Raw genomic sequence first — 19,500 nt, 5'->3', positions numbered from 1 at the left:
GTATGTTTGTTCCAACTTAATTTAGACCCACTGAGCTTCAGTAATTCGTGAACAGTCTAGCCAGTCTGGCAGACTAATACTTACCCAAGCCATACAGAGCAATTTTTGTTCTACCTTTACGCAATAAAATGGGACTAATATCTATTTTCTCCACGGAAGCTGAACGTCCAAAGTGATTCAACAATCCTGCACAGCTTAAAATATCCAATGCACACAGTGCATCTGCCTGTAGAAAATATTAAGAAACAAATATAAAAACTTTGAACAGAACATTTAGTCTTTAAACTCTAAGTGAAACAGTCTCAAAAGGGAGAGAGGAATAGCTTTCCTCAAGTAACTTCTGCAGTTGAAAAACCCCACCACATATACTAGCTTTTTTTTGTAGCGCTTACGGGTACAGAAGCAAATCCCTTTTCCTTACAAGTCTTGCTTCATTTGAACAACATGAAATTAAACATTAAATCTTTCAGAAAAGCAAAACAAACCAACCAAACAAAAAAACCCAAACAGCCAAAGTCTCTAAACTACTACAGAAAATTATCTGGTTAAGCTAACTACTTCATAGCAGGTCCAAAGTTAAGCCTCTGTTGTTAAAACACTCATCTCCATGATACACTGCTATTTGATATAAAATGCAAAATTATTAATTCAACACACATGCCTTGATGCTTTCTGATTGTCCTTTTCCTGCTTACTTTTAGTTCTTGATTTTTAAACTAGCATTTCATCATTATTAGATTATCTTCCTTGAAAATATAAGATGCATATCAGTTGCATATGCACAAGTCAAAGTATCAAAATTCTCCTTCTTTAAGAAAAAAGCTTTCAGTCTCTACAGATAGAATTTGTTTTAGAAACTTTCTGGAAGGCTGCCATTTGTTGGCATGAAAAGTGATTCTGTTCTCAATGACAGAATTTAAACATAGTTCATACCGATCCCTTAACTTCTTTCCATTCTCTTTTTTAGTGTCACACTTGTTGTCACTGACTAACAGAATTCCTAAAGATACACAAAATATTTACATGAAGAGTGGAGCAACCAACTAAAATCAGCCTGTCATCCAAGAACTGTATTTCTATACAAGTCTCTCTTTCCAGAACATTAATTTTGTAACATAACAGTATAGTACAATTATGATAATAATTACCCCTGTGGGATCATCATGATTGCCATGAATACTAAAAATTGGAATAGAAATGTTGAGATTTACATCCTGATAATTCACCCATGGAAACCTGAAGCGGAAAAAAAAAAGTTAAACTATACCTGCAAATTTGTGGACAATTCCCAATACTCTCCTCAAAGTAACGTCATCACAAATGCATCGCGACAGCAGCACAAGTGAGTACTAAGTGGTTATGAATAGGCTTAAGCTGCACAGGTAAGAAGATTCTTACTCTTGTACTGGCATGGCACTTCCTACTGGGAACAGGGTAGCAAAAACATCCTATTTTTTTAGAGCAAGCCTATGAAAAGAATTGTACAACACGTTGCGTGGTATGTGCAAGAGCAACAGACTGAGCTGTGCAACCTTGTTTACACACAGAGAACTCTGCTGATTTTACCACAGCAATTCATGTAAATTGGTTTACTTGCATTGTACTTGCAGGATAGAAACTACATATTACATAAAGGTATCAAATGTCACAACACATTCAGAAGTTTCTCAAAAAATTCCGTGCATTCCTTTGTAGACTTACATTATAAAAGATGATAGGTGAAGTCACCTTGTAAACTGTCCCACACAAACAGGCCTAAAACCTCACGGTTCCAGTCACAGAGGACATAAATCATAAAAATCACAAGACGTTCACCCAAGACGCTAACCAAACCTTACACCATAATTTACAAGAGCATACTTACTTGCTATAATGAAAATTAACTGCCTGATCACTCAAAATTTCAAACTGAACAGGACGATCACCCATGCAGTATTTTCTTAGTGACTCCAAACAGGAGTGTATTGTTTTTCTGGAAGGTTTGTTTTCATGAAAAAGGTCCCCACCTAATAAAACAAAGTCCACCTGTATATAACAAAAAGCTCTATTATTTTAAGACAACATTCTGTATTGGCTTGAAAGATTTCTAAATAAAGTGTTTAAATTATTTCTTCTAAGGAGTTCTACATATCTCCTCATACCTGGACTTCTAGGTAAAACTAGTTGGTAGTCGCAGACACGGTATTTAATTTCCTCATGAAACAAACATTAACTAAATTATTAATTAAACCAAAACCAAATCCAAAAAGACCCACTTTTGAATAGCTATAGGAGAAAACAACTGATAGTGTTGAAAAAAAATACTGGTGAAGTGTTTTGATAAGGGTCTCCAGATTGGCTCCTGAGTATTTTCTTTGACAGGCATGAAGAGATACATTATCTTTTCATTGCTGAGGTACCTAGTGGGAAGATATCAGTAGCTATTGCCACATTACTTTGAGGAAGTACTAGTTGCAGTGTCTGTATATATTTAGCTTTTGAAAAAGCATTAGGGGAAAAAAAAAATCTTCATCAAAATTGCAAGTAATTTGACTAAGAAACATTCAATGCTTTAAAACAGAATGAACACTTTAAAAGTTTCTAACTTTTTTTTCTACTTTGAGTTGTCTGAAGACTTTGTATCATTACCCTCACTCTCCCTCATTATTTCTCCTTCTTGCAGCGATGAACACTCTCTAAATACCACTTGAACTGATGCAGGCAATCCGGAAGCACCGTTAATGCAACCAGGGTCATAATTTAATAAGAACACTCTCACAAAGGAATAGGCATTCCTTTTACTAAAACAGAAACGTAACTGGTTGCTATAAATAATTTAGTTTAGTAATTTAATTTGGTATTACTGAAGACTGCACCAGGACTAAGCTTTATAGCTTCTGGCAGGCTGGAATGTATTTTCCACAGTCTAACTTCTTCACTTTCCAAAAAGCAGCACTTACTTCGTTTTTTTGAGCATGGTCCAGAATTTCATTAAAAGTTACAAATGTATCATTTCCACGAACTGGATCCTTCTCCAAATAGCCAAGATGAATATCAGTAGCAAGAAGTATTTTAAAGGTATCTTCATCATCCCTGAATAAGACAGGAAAATTTGTGTTAGAGAGCAATATACTTACGAATTTCAACACAGGCTTTATCAAAGTAAGCTGTTCTGTCATTAAATACACAGGAGATTTGTTATAAAACTCTGTTAAAATACCATTCCTGTAATATTCTCAAAACATTTCACTACTTCTATTGCAAATAGCACTTCACCAAACCAACTAATTTGAAGATTTGGTTATCCCAATCAGTCTACTCTAGTAAAGGGCTGCAACCACCTCTCTGAAGTAGCTAGTGAAAAACTAAAGAATCCTTTGTACGTCTTCTACCTTTAAAAAGACTTGGTGAACAAACATTCAATTTCTCTTTTTGCACCGGTAATCTATGTATATATGAAAGCAAGTGCGACGATTGTAAGGACCTGAGGGAAAACACAAATGATGATCTGAGTTCTTAACGCATCCCAAATATACAAAAGACTTGCTGTTCTGGTGTGACCGAACCGCTGCAGACAACAGGAGCTTACTGTGAGTCGACGGTACTCATCTTCGTGCCAAGACTCCTCACAAAAAGGCTCTGGACGCAGCTCAGCAAGTCAGCTCAGGAAATCAGTTTCTCTTTTCATAGATGCTACGTAAATCCTGAGGAACCAAACCGGAAACGAATTAGAAAAAAGGACCCGAAGGAGCAGTCACCCAGTCTTTTACCGGTAATTGTCGCTTGCAAACCCCCCCCCCGCCCCCCCCGGTAAGCAAAGACGCACGCGCGCCCCGCGGGCCGCCGCCAGCGCTCCCACAGCGGCCGCCCGGGGCCGGAGCGCGGCTCCCGAGGCCTCCCTCCCCGGCAAGGCCGCCCGCCGGCACGCGGGGAGCGGGCCTCTCCAGGGGAACGGCCGCCAAACGGGGCTGCGCGGCCGGGGGGGCACGGCGGCAGCGGGTCCCCGGGACGAGCACGCCCGCCATCGGGCTCAGTATCGGCGCACGGTGACGGCGGCGGCAACCGGCCCGCTGCCCCTCGAGAGTGCGGGGGGCGGGGGGACAGCAGCCGGCGCACGAAGCGCACCGGGGCGGTGCCCCGCCCAGACCGGGCGGCGGCCGCAACCCCCCACCGGGGCCCGGCGCTCACCCCGCGGCCTAGCGCGGCCACCCGCCGCCGCGCGCCGTTTCCATGGCACCGAGGGGGCGGGGCCTACCCGCCGCTCTCGCGAGAGCCGGGCCGCTCGGCCCGCGCGCGCCCGCTCACCGCCTCTGCCGCCCGGCCGCCGCGGTTGGACCGCCGAGGGCCGCCCCCGCCACTGGCGTCACATCCGCCGGCGGGCGCGGGCCGGAAGGGCTCCCGGGGTGGAGGGGCGGCGCGGCCCCGCCCCGCCCCGCCCCACGAGCGCTCCGCGGCTGGGGGCAGCAGGTGCGTTCGCTCGTGCGGCGGGTGGCGAGCGAAGCTAAGCGGGGCCGGGCGGGTGGCAAGCGCGGATGGGAGACCGGAGGGGCGGCGTGTGCTGGGGCCGGCCGCCGGCAGCGAGCGCGGCAGCCTGCAGGGAGGGCCGGGGCCGTGGGGGGCCGGGGCCGGCCCCAGCCTCGGGGGCGGGCTCCCGCGGGGCGCCGGGGTGGGCGTGGAGGCCCTCCCGGGGTGGCGGGGCCCCCGCGGAGCGGAGCGGAGCGCGGCCGCTGCTGCCGGGCCGGGCCTGCCTTGGCCCGCTGGGCCCTGGCTGGGGGCGTGCGGGGAAGGGGAGGGCGGCGAGCAGCGCCGGGCGCGGCTGGCTCCCCGGGGAGGGCGGGAACGCCGCGCTCAAGTCCGGCGTTGTCCGCAAATGCCCCGCTCGCCAAAGGCGCAGCGCTGCCGGGCGCGCTGCATGGCGCCCGCTCGGCCTCGCCCGGCGGGCCCGGGGCTGCCGCCGGCGCGGGGCGGGCGCAGCGCGGGTTCTCTTGCGGGGGTCTCGCCGGGGGTGCCGACAGAGCTGGCGAGGCCCCGTTCGGAGGAGGAACGCGGAGCCTGCCCCTGAGCTCCGCTGTTCGCCGTGTTGCTGATGGCAGCGTCGTCCATCAGGTGTTTTTATTGACAGTTGGCGCCTGGATAGCAGTAAAAGTTCCTATAAATACCATTGCGTATCTGCTGCTTACAGATGCTAACTGAAAATGAATAGAGAGAAACAAATCGATGAAGATGATGACGACAGCGAGCAGTTCGAAGACTTTATGGAGAATTTTAACCAACTTGAACTGCTGGAGACGCACAGGCATTTGATTCCTGTAGGAAGCCAGAGCTGTTGGTCAGGACAGTCTGATGATGACGATGATGAACAAGAAAGAAGTGAGGAATGGTATGAAATGCAAGAAAAAAAAATGGAAAAAAATCCAGAGAAATTGCTACTCTGGGCAGCTGAAAACAATCGGGTAAGGCGTTTATTCTGTTCATATGTATCACTAACAAGAATGTTATTTTGAGCAGATATCTACGGCTTCATCCACAAACAAAAATTCACCTACGCTTTCCTTTATCTCTCTGAACTATTTTGATCCGGTTTTGCAAGCCACTGTATGTAAAACATTTCCCTTTGTAGCCCCCCCCCCCAAAAATCTCTGGATCCATTAGCTTTCAGAACAAAAGCTTTGATTGTAGTTCAAAGGGAAGGTAGCAGCACTCTTCTTAAACTTCTATAAACTGAAAGCATGCCAGGCTCTTTCTTCATGGCGAGTAAGCCTTTCAACTGGGCTGGAGAGGGTGTATCTGAAATTTTATTTTCTCAAAAGCTCCATATGCAGATAATGTGTGACCGTTTTTCTACCTTTCTATGGCAAGGAAAAAAGCTTTTTATTCTTGGAAGTGAGGGAGAGACAACCAAGATTCCTGTTACATAGCTTATTACACCGTTGTGTACATTTATTTTCCTTAGTTGCCTTTCTTAAGCACACAAGCTCCATCTACAGTCCTGTGGAGGTACTTGCACCTTCACAGTGAATGGGCACAAGGTATAAGGTAAAGGTACTCCTAGGGCATTGCAATTAATGTTCATGTTGTAGCTCTTTAAAAACAAAACAAAACCCCCACCCAAAGCAAACAAACAAAAACCCACCAAAAAAACGCACCCCAGTAACAATAACTGGTTTCATTTTAAAATTTCTTGTTGCGCTTAAGCCTTTTTGAGACTGACAGAAATTGCTTTTCCATAAAACTTCAGAACAGGAAAAGCCGTACATCTTGTTCGCAGAGTTTCATATTAAATTACCTGTTTTCTTTAAATAGCTGAGTACAGTGAAGAGGCTCCTTTCGGAAAAGCTGGCTCCAGTTAACGCTCGCGATGAAGATCAGTATACTCCTCTCCACCGAGCAGCCTACAGCGGGCACCTGGACATTGCATATGAGCTGGTTGCCCAAGGGGCAGACGTTCACGCGCAGACAGTGGACGGCTGGACGCCTCTGCACAGCGCCTGTAAGTGGAACAATACAAAAGTGGCCGCGTTCTTACTTCAGCAGGGTGCAGACATCAACGCGCAGACAAATGGTTTGCTGACACCATTGCATATCGCTGCAGGAAACAAAAACAGTAGAGAAACCCTCGAACTCTTGCTGATGAATCGCTACGTGAAACCAGACCTGAAAAACAACCTGGATGAGACGGCCCTTGACATTGCTAGGAGGACTGATATATATCACTACCTTTTTGAAATAGTAGAAGACTGCATAAATGCCGTGTCCCCTTAAAAGTCGTGGTTAAGCTTTGTGAATGTGAGGTGTGCCGCCTCTTGTTCGTGTTCTGCATGCTCATCGGTGGTGGTCTGTCCCTTTGCACCAAGGTTTTCATTGAAGACAGTATTCTCCTCGGGCAAAATGTCACTTCTCGCAACTCAGCTCAGTGGTCTCGCTCATACTTTGAAGCATTACTACTGTTACTCAAGGTATTCAGAAAGACTCAGTAATTTCAGTGAGTCGCCATTTAATTAGTGCAAATTTGAAGGGGCTTTTGTAATTGGTCTGTACTGTCAAAGCAGGAGGGAAAACTGGAATATTTACTATGTGAAAGAATTCTGGCTTGGTTATGCAGAGTTTATTACAGCTCACTTGAAAACTATTTTTTGAGAAATTTAACTTTTTTAAAACTGCATGAAAGCTCAGAATGAATGTAATTTATTTGGGTGATACACAAAATGTTTAGTGATCCTGGTGTAAGGCTTATTATAAAATAAAATATTTAACCCTAAGTATTTTGTTGTCGTATTTTTAATTGAAAGCTCAATTACCAATGCAATTGCCTGTTCTTAAATCGAAAGCGTTATTCATAGGATGATTAAGTAGTTTCGGTTTATTTTTTTTCCTGGTACTTTTCAAGGAAATTACTTTCTATGAAGATCGCGTTTACTTTGCCCTTGCAAATTAAGTTGAGGAGTAAAGTTTTAATGTCATGGATACGGCATTAGTTAGAACAAGTAAACTTAAACTGTATGAGGATAAACAGCCACCATACTGTTGTGTCTGATTTAGTTACAGCTAATTTAGTGCAGGACACACTCCATAGTGTTTCTCTTCCACTCTTGAATCCCTAAAGGGAATTCCTCATTCCAACTCAAATATTAGGACATCAGCATAGTTTAAAAACTTTACTGGTATTTTTCTTCAAAATTCCTTCATTTCCAGACCATTCAGTTATTTTCTTATTTGCCACCTTTTTAGTTTGTGACAGCTTGTATTACTAATCCTAGGCATTCACATCCAAATTGGGCTTCCAAAAGTTCTGACGGATTTGGCTGCCGTCATTTAACCAGACTCAAGGTGGTGGTGGGTGGGTTGGTTGGTTTGTTTCTTAAGGTTTTGAGGCCTTTAGCATGCACTTGAGTGCAGCTTCTCCCTGCAGTCAATGCCACCTAGAATCTTACTGGTTTGCAGCGAAGACTTGGGACCCTTCACCTGAGGCATTCTTATCAGGTCTTAGCACTGAGTACTTTTGGCTTAGCAGAAAAATGTTAGTTAATGCTATACATTTTCACAAGAGACATTGTAATTTGCTGCTTCTGTTTGTCAGTTCAGCCCTTCTGCTAGCAAGTGAAAAACTTGTGAAAACTTGTGAAAGTGAAAAGTGAAATGATTTTTAGTGTTGAGTTGAGAGTTTAATTTACCTGCGTTACTGTTCACACCAACTGTATCAGTCTGCATCTCTCAATCTTATGGGCTCAAGCTGCGCCAGGGGAGGTTTAGACTGGATATTGGGAAAAATTTCTTCACGGAAAGGGTAGTCGAGCATTGGAACAGGCTGCCCAGAGAGGTGGTGGAGTCACCATCCCTGGAAGTGTTCAAAAAACGGATAGACATGGCACTTTGGGACATGGTTTAGTGGGCATGGTGGTGTTGGGTTGATGGTTGGACTGATGATCTTAGAGGTCCTTTCCAACCTTAATGAGTCCTAGTTTTTACTTTCATTGTAAATAATCCAGCCACCAAGCCAGGAAACATGAAATTGCTATTCTACCCTTAACTGGTTTAGTGGTGGACTTGGTAGTGTTAGGTTAATGGTTGGACTGGATGATCTTAAAGGTCTTTTCCAACCTAAATGATTCTATGATTCTTTTGAAGAATCAACATCTCTGGATTATTTAGGTCTCTATGAGAGGTCCAGTAATGTACACTTCCTGTCTTGTCTTTTTTTTTCTTTCCCCCACCTTGGTTCCAGTGCAAGTTTCAGGCAAAAATCGCTACTAAATGCAAGTTATTTAATGAGTGAGGGTTTTTAAGTACCAGTACAGTACACCTCAAAATAATTACTCTGAGCAAGTAGATTTTTTTTTTATCAATAGTGGTTTAGAATGATACTGGTAGAACTTCAGTAATGCTGTCAGCCCAGCAGATGATCTGTATTGCATGGGAATTAGTACACTAAAGATTTTCCCATGGTAGTGGCATGCTGCAAGATTTTTAACTTCAACTTTGCCATCTGTCTTTCAGGAGTGGAGAAACTTGCTTCTCTGCATTAATCAAATTGAACTGAAAATTGAACGTTAGGCCTGAAGTATTGTCGCTCAATATGAGAGCTGTAACAAAACTTTGTTGTCCTGTGCAGATGCCTTACTGAGTGATCCCAAACTCCTTCCAGCCACCACTAACAGAGCTGAAGCACATCTGTAACAGTACTACCAGCAGCAGGGTTGGGGTATGTTGGCCCACGTTTGGTGCTCTGATCAAGCATCTGTGGAGGGAACCTCCATCACCTGCCTTCCTAGAAGCCCTGTTCAGCACTTCTGTTAAAAAAAGAGAGAACTGCCTCTGAACAATGAATGGTACAAGATGATGTTTAATGCTTATTATTTTGAAAGTTTGGTTTCAGGACATCTGTGGAAGATGAATACACCTTGAAATGCATCAAGGAAAAATACAGAAATGGATTATGTCATGCATTTGTGTAACTAGACTTGGTTTGTATATTATAAATTCTCATTACTCTATGCAAAGTCTTGATTTCAAGGAAGCTACCACAGGGCAAAGCTTCTGGCCAGGCGAGCAGGACAGCTTCCCTGTGTGCCCGCTGGCAGCATTATCTGTTGACTACTGTAATTGCCAGCTGCTCTTCTTTCTCAAAACTTTTTAACAGTGGCGAAACAAGGAGAGTCAAGTCTACTTCGGTCCTATGAACAGCATCTCAAGCGTTATTAAAACCAAGCTAGTACTTTTGAGCATTAGTACATCTACATCATTGTCCTGGTTTCGGCTGGGATAGAGTTAATTTTCTTCCTAGCAGCAGGCATAGTGCTGTGGTTTGGATTTAGTAGGAGAAGAATGTTGATAACACGCTGATGTTTTTAGTTGTTGCTGAGTACTGCTTATGCCAGTCAAGGACTTTTCAGCTTCCCATGCTCTGCCAGGTGCACAAGAAACTGGGAGGGGGCACAGCCAGAAGAGTTGATCCAAACTGCCCAAAGGGCTATTCCATACCATGTGGTGTCATGCTCAGTATAGAAACTGGGGGGGGTTGGCCGGGGAGCAGCGATCGCTGCTCGGGAACTGTCTGGGTATCGGTCGTCGGGTGGTGAGCAATTGCATTGTGCATCACTTGCTTTGTATATTGTTATTACTATTATTATAATATTGTTATTATTATTTTACTTTATTTTATTTCAATTATTAAACTGTTCTTATCTCAACCCAGGAGTGTTTCTCACTCCTACTCCTCCGATTCTCTCCCCCATCCCATCGGGGCAGGGGGAGTGAGCGAGCGGCTGTGTGGTGCTGAGCTGCTGGCTGGGGCTCAACCACGACAATCATCCATCCAGTTAAACTGGACTCTTCTATTTCCATCAGTCAGCCACTGGCTCAGGTGAGGACGACGAGGCACCCCTTTCATAAGGCAGGCCTGTGGCGACAGCCCACAGCGGTACAAAATGTGGGGTACGCGCCCGCTTCTGAGCGCAGTTAATGGCCGCCACAGCCGTCACCCACGCTGTGCCCCGAGCGGGCGTGAGGTGGACGCGGCCTGCCGTGCCCTGGGGATGGCGACTGGCCACTCCCCGCCTCGCAGGTCCGCCGTTGTTAGCCGCGGCCCGTGGAAGGGGTGAAACACGCCAGCCGCGGCTGGGAATGTCGGAGCCGACCCGCCCCCTCGGCACAAGGCTGCGGGAGGAGCCGCGCTCCGCCCCTCAGGAACGCGCGCCGCGGCCGAGGCGCAGCCCCAACATGGCGGACGGCGGGCAGGGCGGCACCGCCCCGCTCTGCCCCGCGGCCCGCCCCGCCGGGGCGCCGGGCCGCTGCTTTGCCCGCCTCTCCGCCGCCGCCGCACCCCCTCCTGCCGGCAGCGGGGCAGAGCCGGCCCGCCCCCGCCCGCCCCCGCTCCTGTGGCAACCGGCCCGCCCGGCTCCTCCCTGCCCGGGCGCGGCGGCGGCGGCCATGAAGGCGGCGAGCGGGGAGCAGCCGGCGGTGGCGGCCGAGGAGGCGGGCAGCCCTGTCCGCGGCGAGGCGGCGGGAGGCGGGCAGCCCTGTGAGCGCGGCGGTCCCCCGGCCCGGCGGCGGGGCCCGCCTCACCGTCCCGCCCGTTGCGGCCTCCGTTCCCCTTCCCCACCCCGGCACCGCCGCGGGGGAGCCCAGCCTTTCCCCCCGCCGTTCCCCACTGATCCCCCGCCGCCACCTTGCTCGGTGGCCCCTCGCCTCCCCCGGCACCCCCACGGCAGGGGTGTGGGTAGTGCCCCGGCGGGCAGCGACGCCCCTGCCGCTATGAGGTGCAGGTCCCTCTTCAGCGCCTTGGAGATCTCTTTGACGAGGACATCTCCTTGGCGAGCCCCCGTGCGCGGCCCTGCCCGCCGTGTTCCGCACGGGAACGGTGGCCGTGGCGCCTCGAGTGCCCCGGGGAGGCCGCGGCTCCTGCACCGAGAGCCACCCCCGCGCTGCAGCCCCCCAGCGCCGCCGCCACGGTCCCGTCCTGGGGAACGGCTCCGCGCTGGGGAGCAGGGCCTGGCTGAACGCTGTCGTGTATTTGTGAATCATTAAAGACAGAGCAGCGTAAAATGACATTACGTTTGGCAAAGCACGTTAGCATTCAGGAGGTTTAAACTAACTGGTTCTTTTGTAATATGTTTTACTAACAGGGAAGAAATTTGTATGTGTTGAGCCATCTAGGAGAGTTAAAGAAATACTTGAAGAAGAACTTTATTTTCAGAAAGAAGCATGCCACATTAAACATCCAGCTGCAGGTAATCCTCCTTATCAGCAAATGGCAAGTGTTTGTCAGGGCAAATGAAATATAAATTGTTTTGAGGAACTGTGGCAAAATTATTATTTAAAAAAGCCCAGAACATTAATTTAAGAGCCTGGGAAACATTTAGAAACACAAGAGTTGTATATAGTCCTTATAGCTTTTTTTTTTAAAAAAAAGTCTGAAATTATGGGACCATAGAGAACATGGATAATTCCATGTGATCTCTCAGTTTAATAAAACAGAAACAAATGCCAAGCAATAGGGAGGTTTTATTACCTTTTTCTTTGAAAGAAGTGCTGTAGTTAATAGAATACTTGGTCCCCTTCTGCTGTTCAAAACTGAAGTTGGCATTGAAAAGAACGAGTTGAGGTAAGAATGATAAAGGTAAATAAAGAACAGGCAAACAGTGAAAGCAATTAGAAAGTCAGTCTGGTTAGGCAGCTTAAAGGTTATGGAGAGACTTGATTACAGTAGGTAAATCAGGAAATAGAAGCCTAAGAGGGAACAAGGTGTTCAGTCTAGGTAACTATTAACAGTTCTGAGAACTGGCAGTAAAAATAAGATCAGAGTAGAAATAATTAGTGGTTTTTAACAAAAGGAGAAGTTAACGCTGGAACAATTTAGCAAAGATCACTTACAGTCACCATTTTTAATACAGACTTTAAATATTTAGCACTTTAACCATCAGCCCTGGTCCAAGGTCTTTTGCTAGCCTTGGTGCAGGAATGAGCCTGAAGCCATATGACCCATATAAGACAAAACTTACATCATGCTGGTGGTCTCCTGCAGCCATAAGATCTGTTAATCTAATTGTAGAAAATTAATTTTCAGAAGCTTGTAATCTTTAAGGATAAGTCATCTCACCTGGTAGACTACAAGGTCTTACTTACTGCCTTTATCAGCCAAGCCATTGTATTTTATTAGGTACCTCTCTGTAGAGTCCACTGAGTAAAGCTGGTTATTCCACAGCTTCCCTCATTAGTTTGTTCTAGTGGTTGGTGTATTAAAAAAAAAAAAAAGCCTGATTAATAATTTGGATTTGCATGATTCATCTCCTTGCTTTTCTTGGATATATAATAGTGCCTTTTTTAGTATTCAGGATTTTCTTCCAGAGAAGGTATAGACACATATATTTGGTTTTGGCTCTGTATGTACTCTCACCAGTTGTTTTGCCTCCTCTTTTAAAATGTGAATACCAAATCTGATCATGGTATTTCAATATTTGTATCACTAGTAGCCTGTAAAGAGAGAGAATCATCTACTTATTTTAGAGATAACATTAGCACTAGGACCTTGAACTGTTTGTCAACTGTTACTCCTAAATCTATGATGCTTTTGCTCCACAATACACAGTTCCCATTCTGTAGCCCCACATTCTCTTCTGTAGAGTAAAGCTATTCCTTGGTTGTATTAAGCTGCGTTTTGTTGGAATAAGACCACCACTATATCTCCTAATCATTACATCCTCCACAAATGTAATAAAGGTATTTTTGCCTTTGTTTCCACATTTGGAAAATTTTGAAAAAAAGAAGAGTCTGGTTTCTCTTATGTAGGATTGAGACCCAAGACTAAACTCACTCAAAATTAATTTAAAACAGTTGGATTCACGGACAAAAACAATACCGGTTACATCTCCTAACTTATGTACCTGTCAGATGTAAAGACCATTTGAACCTGTAACTCCATTACTGTGATTAGGCTCCTTAGGCAATTACAGCACACACCTGCAAATGAATGACTTACGTAGGCTCTGTTTGTAGTAAATGGAGAGAAAAAGGCACTTGGAAACACAATTCTTCTGATTTGTCCTAGATACCTACCGTTGTATGTGTCACGCTCTAAAAGTGCCTGTTCTTTTCCCGTTGACTGTAAAGGGGTTCTGGACAAGTAGTTGAATTGCAGATGTTAATGTTGGTCTGCTCAATCTGCTCATGTGTCTAATGTTACGAAGAGCTGAACACAATTATATTTCACTGCATCCATCTACCAATGGATCAAAACTGTCCGGAAGATTTCAGTCTGGTCATACAAATGGATGCTACCATATATGTTCTCATGATTTCCGGGGAGTCCCCCAATGAATTGTATGTTACAAAGGCTTAAAGTACTGAAGATAATATAGAAACACTACAAAAATATTCCTTACAGGAATGTATAATATGGATGTATAACAAGCTCAGTATATAAATGGCATGTATAGCATAATGTTATATGCATAGCATGACAATGCTAGGTATAAGATCAAACAAATGCTGGTATACGGATTATTCAGCAAGTACTGAGTTCCTTTTTCATCTGTATACATCTGGAGAATTAGAGATGTTCCCTAAGTGGCCTGGGCTCTGACAAACAGTTGTCAGGTTGGATGGTTACTGATTTACACAGTTTAGATTACTAGTAAGCTTAAATTAGCATAAATTAGATAGGAAATTGTAACCAACAAAATAAATGAGCTTTTTTGTTTTGTTTTGGTGCTGTTGGTTTGGTTTTGGTTTTTTGTTGGTTTGGGGTTTTTTGGGGGGGGGGGGGGGGGGCGGGCGCGGTTCTGCTACCTTTTTATGAGGGTTATTTGGTATTCCAGTATGACCAATAAATCGTGCTGGATGCATCTATGGTATTACTGCTGCTTCTTATATGTTATACATCAGCTGCATCTGCTTAAGTTAGGAGCCTAGTAGTCCTAAGCTGTTCTACAGACAGTAGAGAGCATCATATACCTTTAGGAATCTGAATTGCTCTCTGAAGATGTCAATCTCTTTTCATTAACTATGGAGGAAGATTACAGTATTCTGCTTAACGACTTCTAATTTCTGTATAGACCAAAGGGACTGTCTTTTAAAAGTTACATTAATTCTAGAACAAATTGAAGTGATCAGTTATAATGGTATTATTTTGACAAATTATTAACAGTGGCTCTGGAAGGAATCTGGAGTGTGAAAAAGAGTTTCTCCATTGGAAGCCTGAAACCAGTGTCACAGAACAGAAACAGTTCACTTTTACAGCCTCAATTCTACTCAAGACATGCAGGAATGAAAAGTAAGAGTCAATAATAATAAACTTCCACTATAACACCTCATCTTGAAATTGCAGGGTAATATTATTTTATAATTCATAGACATCTCACAGGACTGCAGATTACATAGGTAATCATAGGCATCAAAAGAAGCACAGCCAGCAGGTCGAGGGAGGTGATTCTGCCCCTCTGCTCTGCTCTGGTGAGACCTCACCTGCAGTGCTGCGTCCAGCTCTGGGGCCCTCAACACAAGAAGGACATGGACCTGTTGGAGCGGGTCCAGAGGAGGGCCACAAAAATGATCTGAGGGCTGGAGCACCTCTCCTACGAGGACAGGCTGAGAGAGTTGGGGTTGTTCAGCCTGGAGAAGAGAAGGCTGCGGGGAGACCTTAGTGCAGCCTTCCAGTACTTAAAGGGGGCCTATAGGAAGGATGGGGAGAATCTTTTTAGCAAGGCCTGTTGTGACAGGACAAGGAATAATGGATTTAAACTAAAGAAGAATAGATTTAGACTAGACATAAGGAAGAAATTTTTTACAATGAGGGTGGTGAAGCACTGGAACAGGTTGCCCAGAGAGGTGGTGGAGGCCCCATCCCTGGAAACCTTCAAGGTGAGGTTGGATGGGGCTCTGAGCAACCTGATCTGGTTAAAGCTGTCCTTGCTTACTGCAGGGGGGTTGGGCTAGATGACCTCTAAAGGTCTCTTCCAGCCCAAAGCATTCTATGGTTCTATGAATGTTCTTATAGCAGTCACCTCTGGGCATCTTTCTGCAGAGCTAACCCACCTCTTCCTTTAGTAAGTAGCCAACAGACTTGAAATCTTTGCATGAGAAACCTGTTTAGGGCTGCTGTGTTGAGGCACCTTATTTCACATTCTGAAACTTTTTGTAAATGTGTGGAATAATCACTTGTTTTCTACTGATAGGTGGTGAGCGTTGGTTTTGTGTTACATAATGTACCTTACTTGCCTTTCCTAACATATAACCTTAACAAATTCATATGTTTGGAAAAGCCCTCCTTGAACATACCTCCTGAAAAGAGATTGATCTAGGTATCATTTCAGGCATTTTAGCATTTGCCTGCAATGGTCAGCTGGTGCTCTGGGGCATGCCATAGAAAATACAACCAAAGAATGTCTCATTTGGAGATCTTTGCTGAACTCATGTACCTGAGGCTTCTAGTGAAGGCACACAGAGTTTTCAAAGATCCTGATCTCCTCCTTTTCCTGTTAAGATCTGTGAAGAAAGAACAGCTTTAAAACAAAGCAGTTTATTCAAATTGATTTAGGTGCTGAAATTTATGGGATCTGTTGGTTTTCTTTGGGGAATTTAGATGTACCTTCATTCCCAGGGACTGCTGCTAGAGACAAGTGGCATTCTCCTCACTAGCTATACTGCCTGTTTTGCAGCAGGATAGGCAGGTATCATGACAGAAGGGGTGGCAGAAAAGATACAAGACAGGAAAAAAACTGGAAGCAATCTGATTTCAGCTCTGATACTTACCAAACCACTTCCATTCACACACCCTCTTCTGTGTAAGGATCTGGGGAAGAAATGAGGTGGTAGTACACGAATCAGGAGATGGAGTAGGTACAGGCTATGGAAATGGACAAAAAAGAAGAGGGGTTTCTAGAGAGAAGGTGAGCCTACTGTGTTTAGTGCGAGAGGGAGAGGCACTAGGAAAAGGAAAAGGAAGAAGCACCGACAAGGGGAATGAGACATAGAACAGAAGGTTGGGAATTCCTGAAGGGAACTGGAGAGAGGAGAACACAGCTCAGCAGTGCAGAGATAGGAACTGTAAGAAATGAAGGGAAAAGATGTAGGAGAAATAAGTAGAAGAGAGAAAAAGAAAAAAAAACATATACCCATGTTGCTGAATTTATTGAAGTTAATGCATTTATTTTTGCTTCTCCCTTTTACTGCCTTTCCCTAGAAGTGACTAGTGGTTTTGGGGGGCTTGCTGTGTGGTTGTCTCATCCATTCTTAGAGCGGATCTTGTTTTTTTACAGATTGCTGAACTTTAGTGCTGTGAAGACCTGAGCCTGTTTTGGTGTGTCAAATCAAACATCAAAATGACTAGCTGCCTTTGGAAATGTAGATCTGTATTTCTAAGATCTTGAAGAAAGTTCTGCTTGGATAGGGAGCTATTTCCTCTTTGTTTGTTGCTGGTTTATTCATATCTTCATGCTGCTTTTTAATCTGATGTTGTAGTAGCCAAATCTGATCCGTGCTTCAGCCAGTGATGAATGATGTCACAATCCAAAGATTACAAAATGTTCTTGCTGACAAAAACGTGCTATTGTGAAACTTTACATTTTCATAGGCTTCTCTGTGGCAAAGTGATTCTAAGTTCTAGCAGCAGATTGTAATGTAGTTGAAGAGATGCCTTAAAATGCCTTAGGTTGAGTCCATTCATTAAACTGAGCAGTTCAGAAGCCAGGAGTTTGTGATTCCATGTCTAGCCTGATTTAAGAAAAGTTTAACATAAATAAGCCTCTCTGCATATGTCTCTATATATGTAAGAGTTGTCATAGTGTCAGAGAACCACAGAGGCAGCATGGAACCTGAAATAACCCGTCACTTAACTCTCACTCTTAACCATTACTACAGTGAGGTAAAACCAAATGATCATTAGTTTGTTTTGTATTATCACACCACTCAGGAAACAAGTGTGGATCCTTCTAGGTACTGCATAAAACCAGAACAAAAGATAGCTTCAATAGGTCATGGATGATTGGAGGAGGTACCAGAAACAGGAGTACATTTGCAGCTACAGAACAGCTTCCGTGCTCTGGTAGCAGACGAGAGGCTGGAAGCTCTCTCCAGCAAAGCACCTGAGCTGGCGGAGCCTGAACCATGCAGGAGGAAGTGAAGAGTGATACTAGTTGGAGACTCCCTGCTGAGGGAGATGGATGCTCCCATTTGCTGCCCCTGCGTGCTGTTTGGGGAGGTTTGTTGGGGGCTGAGATCTGGGATGGTGTGGAAAGCATGCTGAGTCTTGTCTGGGCCTCAGACTTCTACTCCCTGCTGCTTTCCTACATGGTCACCAACAATACTGCCAGGGGAGACCTAGAGCGTATCAAGCATGACTACATTGCTGTAGGGCGAGTCAAAGACAGAGGTGCCCAGGTGGTTTCTCCTCAGTCCTCCTGGTGAGGGGGTAGGGCTGGAGCAATGGATGGATCCTGTCGGTCAACTATTGTTTGCACAGCTGGTGCTGAAAATGGGGAGTTACCTTTTATGACTATGGGATGCATCCCCTCTTCGAGGATTAAGAACAGCTAGGAAGAGATGAGAGTCACCTCAACGAGTGGGGCAAAAGCTGTGTTTGTACCTTATCCAGAAGGATCCATGATTGTTTCCTAAGTGCTGTGATAGCACAACAAATACATAGTAGTGATCATTTGCCTGGCCAGCCTGGGGAGGAGAACTATAAGTAGGAGTGAGAGGGGAGGGAGATGACAACCCGTGATCAAGTGAGGAGGTGGTGGAACAGGTTGATAGGTGTGATGATATTTCCTGTCTTCTTGTTTAACAATCTAACTTAATGATCAGTCTTTGCCGTATTTCTAGAATAACCGTAGCACATTCTTTTTCAAATTAATAATACTTAGCACTTAGGGTAACCGTACAGTTTTCATTGCCAGAATTCTTCCCAGACATCCCTCCAGCACATTTGTGGGATAAACAAGTGTTACTGTGTACTGTGTTTTTAAAGGAGGGAATTGCATTGTACAGTGAAAAAAATTAACTAGGACTGATGGATAATTGTGGTGGTGCATCCCCCCCCCCCCCCCCCCCCCCCCCCCCCCGCCATTCCTCTTTCTCTTCAACGGCTTTACGATCTCAGGAATTCCAGGCCGCCGCTTTTGTGTAGCGAGTTAGTCAGTTAAGTGCCCCTTAATTGTACTATAAACTCCTACATGGCTGAAGCAGAGAGCAGCCCTGTCCTTATCAAAATCTTGGTATTATGGCTAAGGAGGGGAGCAAGAAAAAACAGCTACCCCTGACAGCCTTGAAAACGAGTGGTATCATCGTTGCTGGAATTCCAGCAACTACTGATCTAAACTGTGGCTCAGGTGGAAATTTACTGGTGATTAAAGTCAATCATCTCCCAATCCTATAAACAGCAGTCCTAAGTGAGGCCCTTTGAGCTCTCCTGGACTGCCGCAGGCTGAACCAGCATCTCCCTCTGATCGAAACGCCTCTCAGAGTCAGCAAAAACTAGCAGACTCCACAAGTCTGCTGCAACCAGAACTCCATTGTGCTGAAGATCGACAAGGGAGCCTGGGCTGAAATTCTTCACTCCTCGAGGCTCAGCCCTTGCCCGTTGGGAAATGCCAAGACATTAGACACGAGTATTTCGCTAAACTCAAGGGGAATTTTTAACAGGTATACCATTTGTACATATGCATTCATGTTCATGTGTATGCATGTGTGAATCAGTTTAAGTAGTCTGTAGATGTATGATTTAATTTCAAAGGGAGTCTTATACTGCTGCATTATTCTGTCATGGTTTAGCCCCAGCCCGCAACTAAGCACCACGCAGCCGCTCGCTCACTCCCCCTGCCCCGATGGGATGGGGGAGAGAATCGGAGGAGTAAGAGTGAGAAACACTCCTGGGTTGAGATAAGAACAGTTTAATAATTGAAATAAAGTAAAATAGTAATGATAATAATAACAATATAATAATGATAATAATAATAACAATATACAAAGCAAGTGATGCACAATGCAATTGCTCACCACCCGCTGACCGATACCCAGACAGTTCCCGAG

The 19,500-nt window shown here is 45.1% G+C and overlaps 3 protein-coding genes across 9 annotated transcripts in view; 2 read left to right on the top strand and 1 right to left on the bottom strand.

The window, feature by feature from the left end:
- The window catches only part of MRE11 (MRE11 double strand break repair nuclease), a 277,276-nt gene extending 273,082 nt beyond the window's left edge, over positions 1-4,194 (bottom strand). For 6 of the 7 annotated variants that reach the window (XR_012831975.1, XM_075727554.1, XM_075727549.1 and 3 more), the window contains exons 1-6: positions 4,168-4,194; positions 3,569-3,683; positions 2,940-3,072; positions 1,865-2,025; positions 1,149-1,236; positions 85-226 (exon numbers count right to left, since the gene is read on the bottom strand). Coding sequence is in view for 6 of the 7 variants with exons in the window: in XM_075727554.1 (XP_075583669.1) it covers positions 85-226; positions 1,149-1,236; positions 1,865-2,025; positions 2,940-3,072; positions 3,569-3,588 (544 nt within the window). In the remaining variant the exon portion in view is untranslated. Of the gene's footprint in view, positions 1-84; positions 227-1,148; positions 1,237-1,864; positions 2,026-2,939; positions 3,073-3,568; positions 3,687-4,167 lie in introns of those variants that run through there. The other variant, XM_075727550.1, reaches the window with a different exon arrangement.
- Positions 4,195-4,405: 211 nt separating this feature from the next.
- Positions 4,406-7,366, top strand: ANKRD49 (ankyrin repeat domain 49). The gene is made up of 3 exons (XM_075718646.1): positions 4,406-4,446; positions 5,162-5,432; positions 6,283-7,366. The coding sequence occupies exons 2-3, from the start codon at positions 5,175-5,177 to the stop codon at positions 6,739-6,741; spliced, it is 717 nt and encodes a 238-aa protein (XP_075574761.1). The 5' UTR covers positions 4,406-4,446; positions 5,162-5,174; the 3' UTR covers positions 6,742-7,366.
- A 3,329-nt stretch (positions 7,367-10,695) lies between these two features.
- Positions 10,696-14,760, top strand: C1H11orf97 (chromosome 1 C11orf97 homolog). Its single transcript, XM_075721017.1, has 3 exons — positions 10,696-10,996; positions 11,601-11,705; positions 14,621-14,760. The coding sequence occupies exons 1-3, from the start codon at positions 10,696-10,698 to the stop codon at positions 14,758-14,760; spliced, it is 546 nt and encodes a 181-aa protein (XP_075577132.1).
- The last annotated feature ends 4,740 nt before the right edge of the window (positions 14,761-19,500 follow it).

This window comes from Pelecanus crispus, chromosome 1 (assembly GCF_030463565.1).
Source record: "Pelecanus crispus isolate bPelCri1 chromosome 1, bPelCri1.pri, whole genome shotgun sequence".
NCBI classification, from domain to species: Eukaryota; Metazoa; Chordata; class Aves; order Pelecaniformes; family Pelecanidae; genus Pelecanus; species Pelecanus crispus.
Note: the sequence above shows the minus strand (reverse complement) of the source record. Positions and strands in the feature narration are given on the sequence as shown.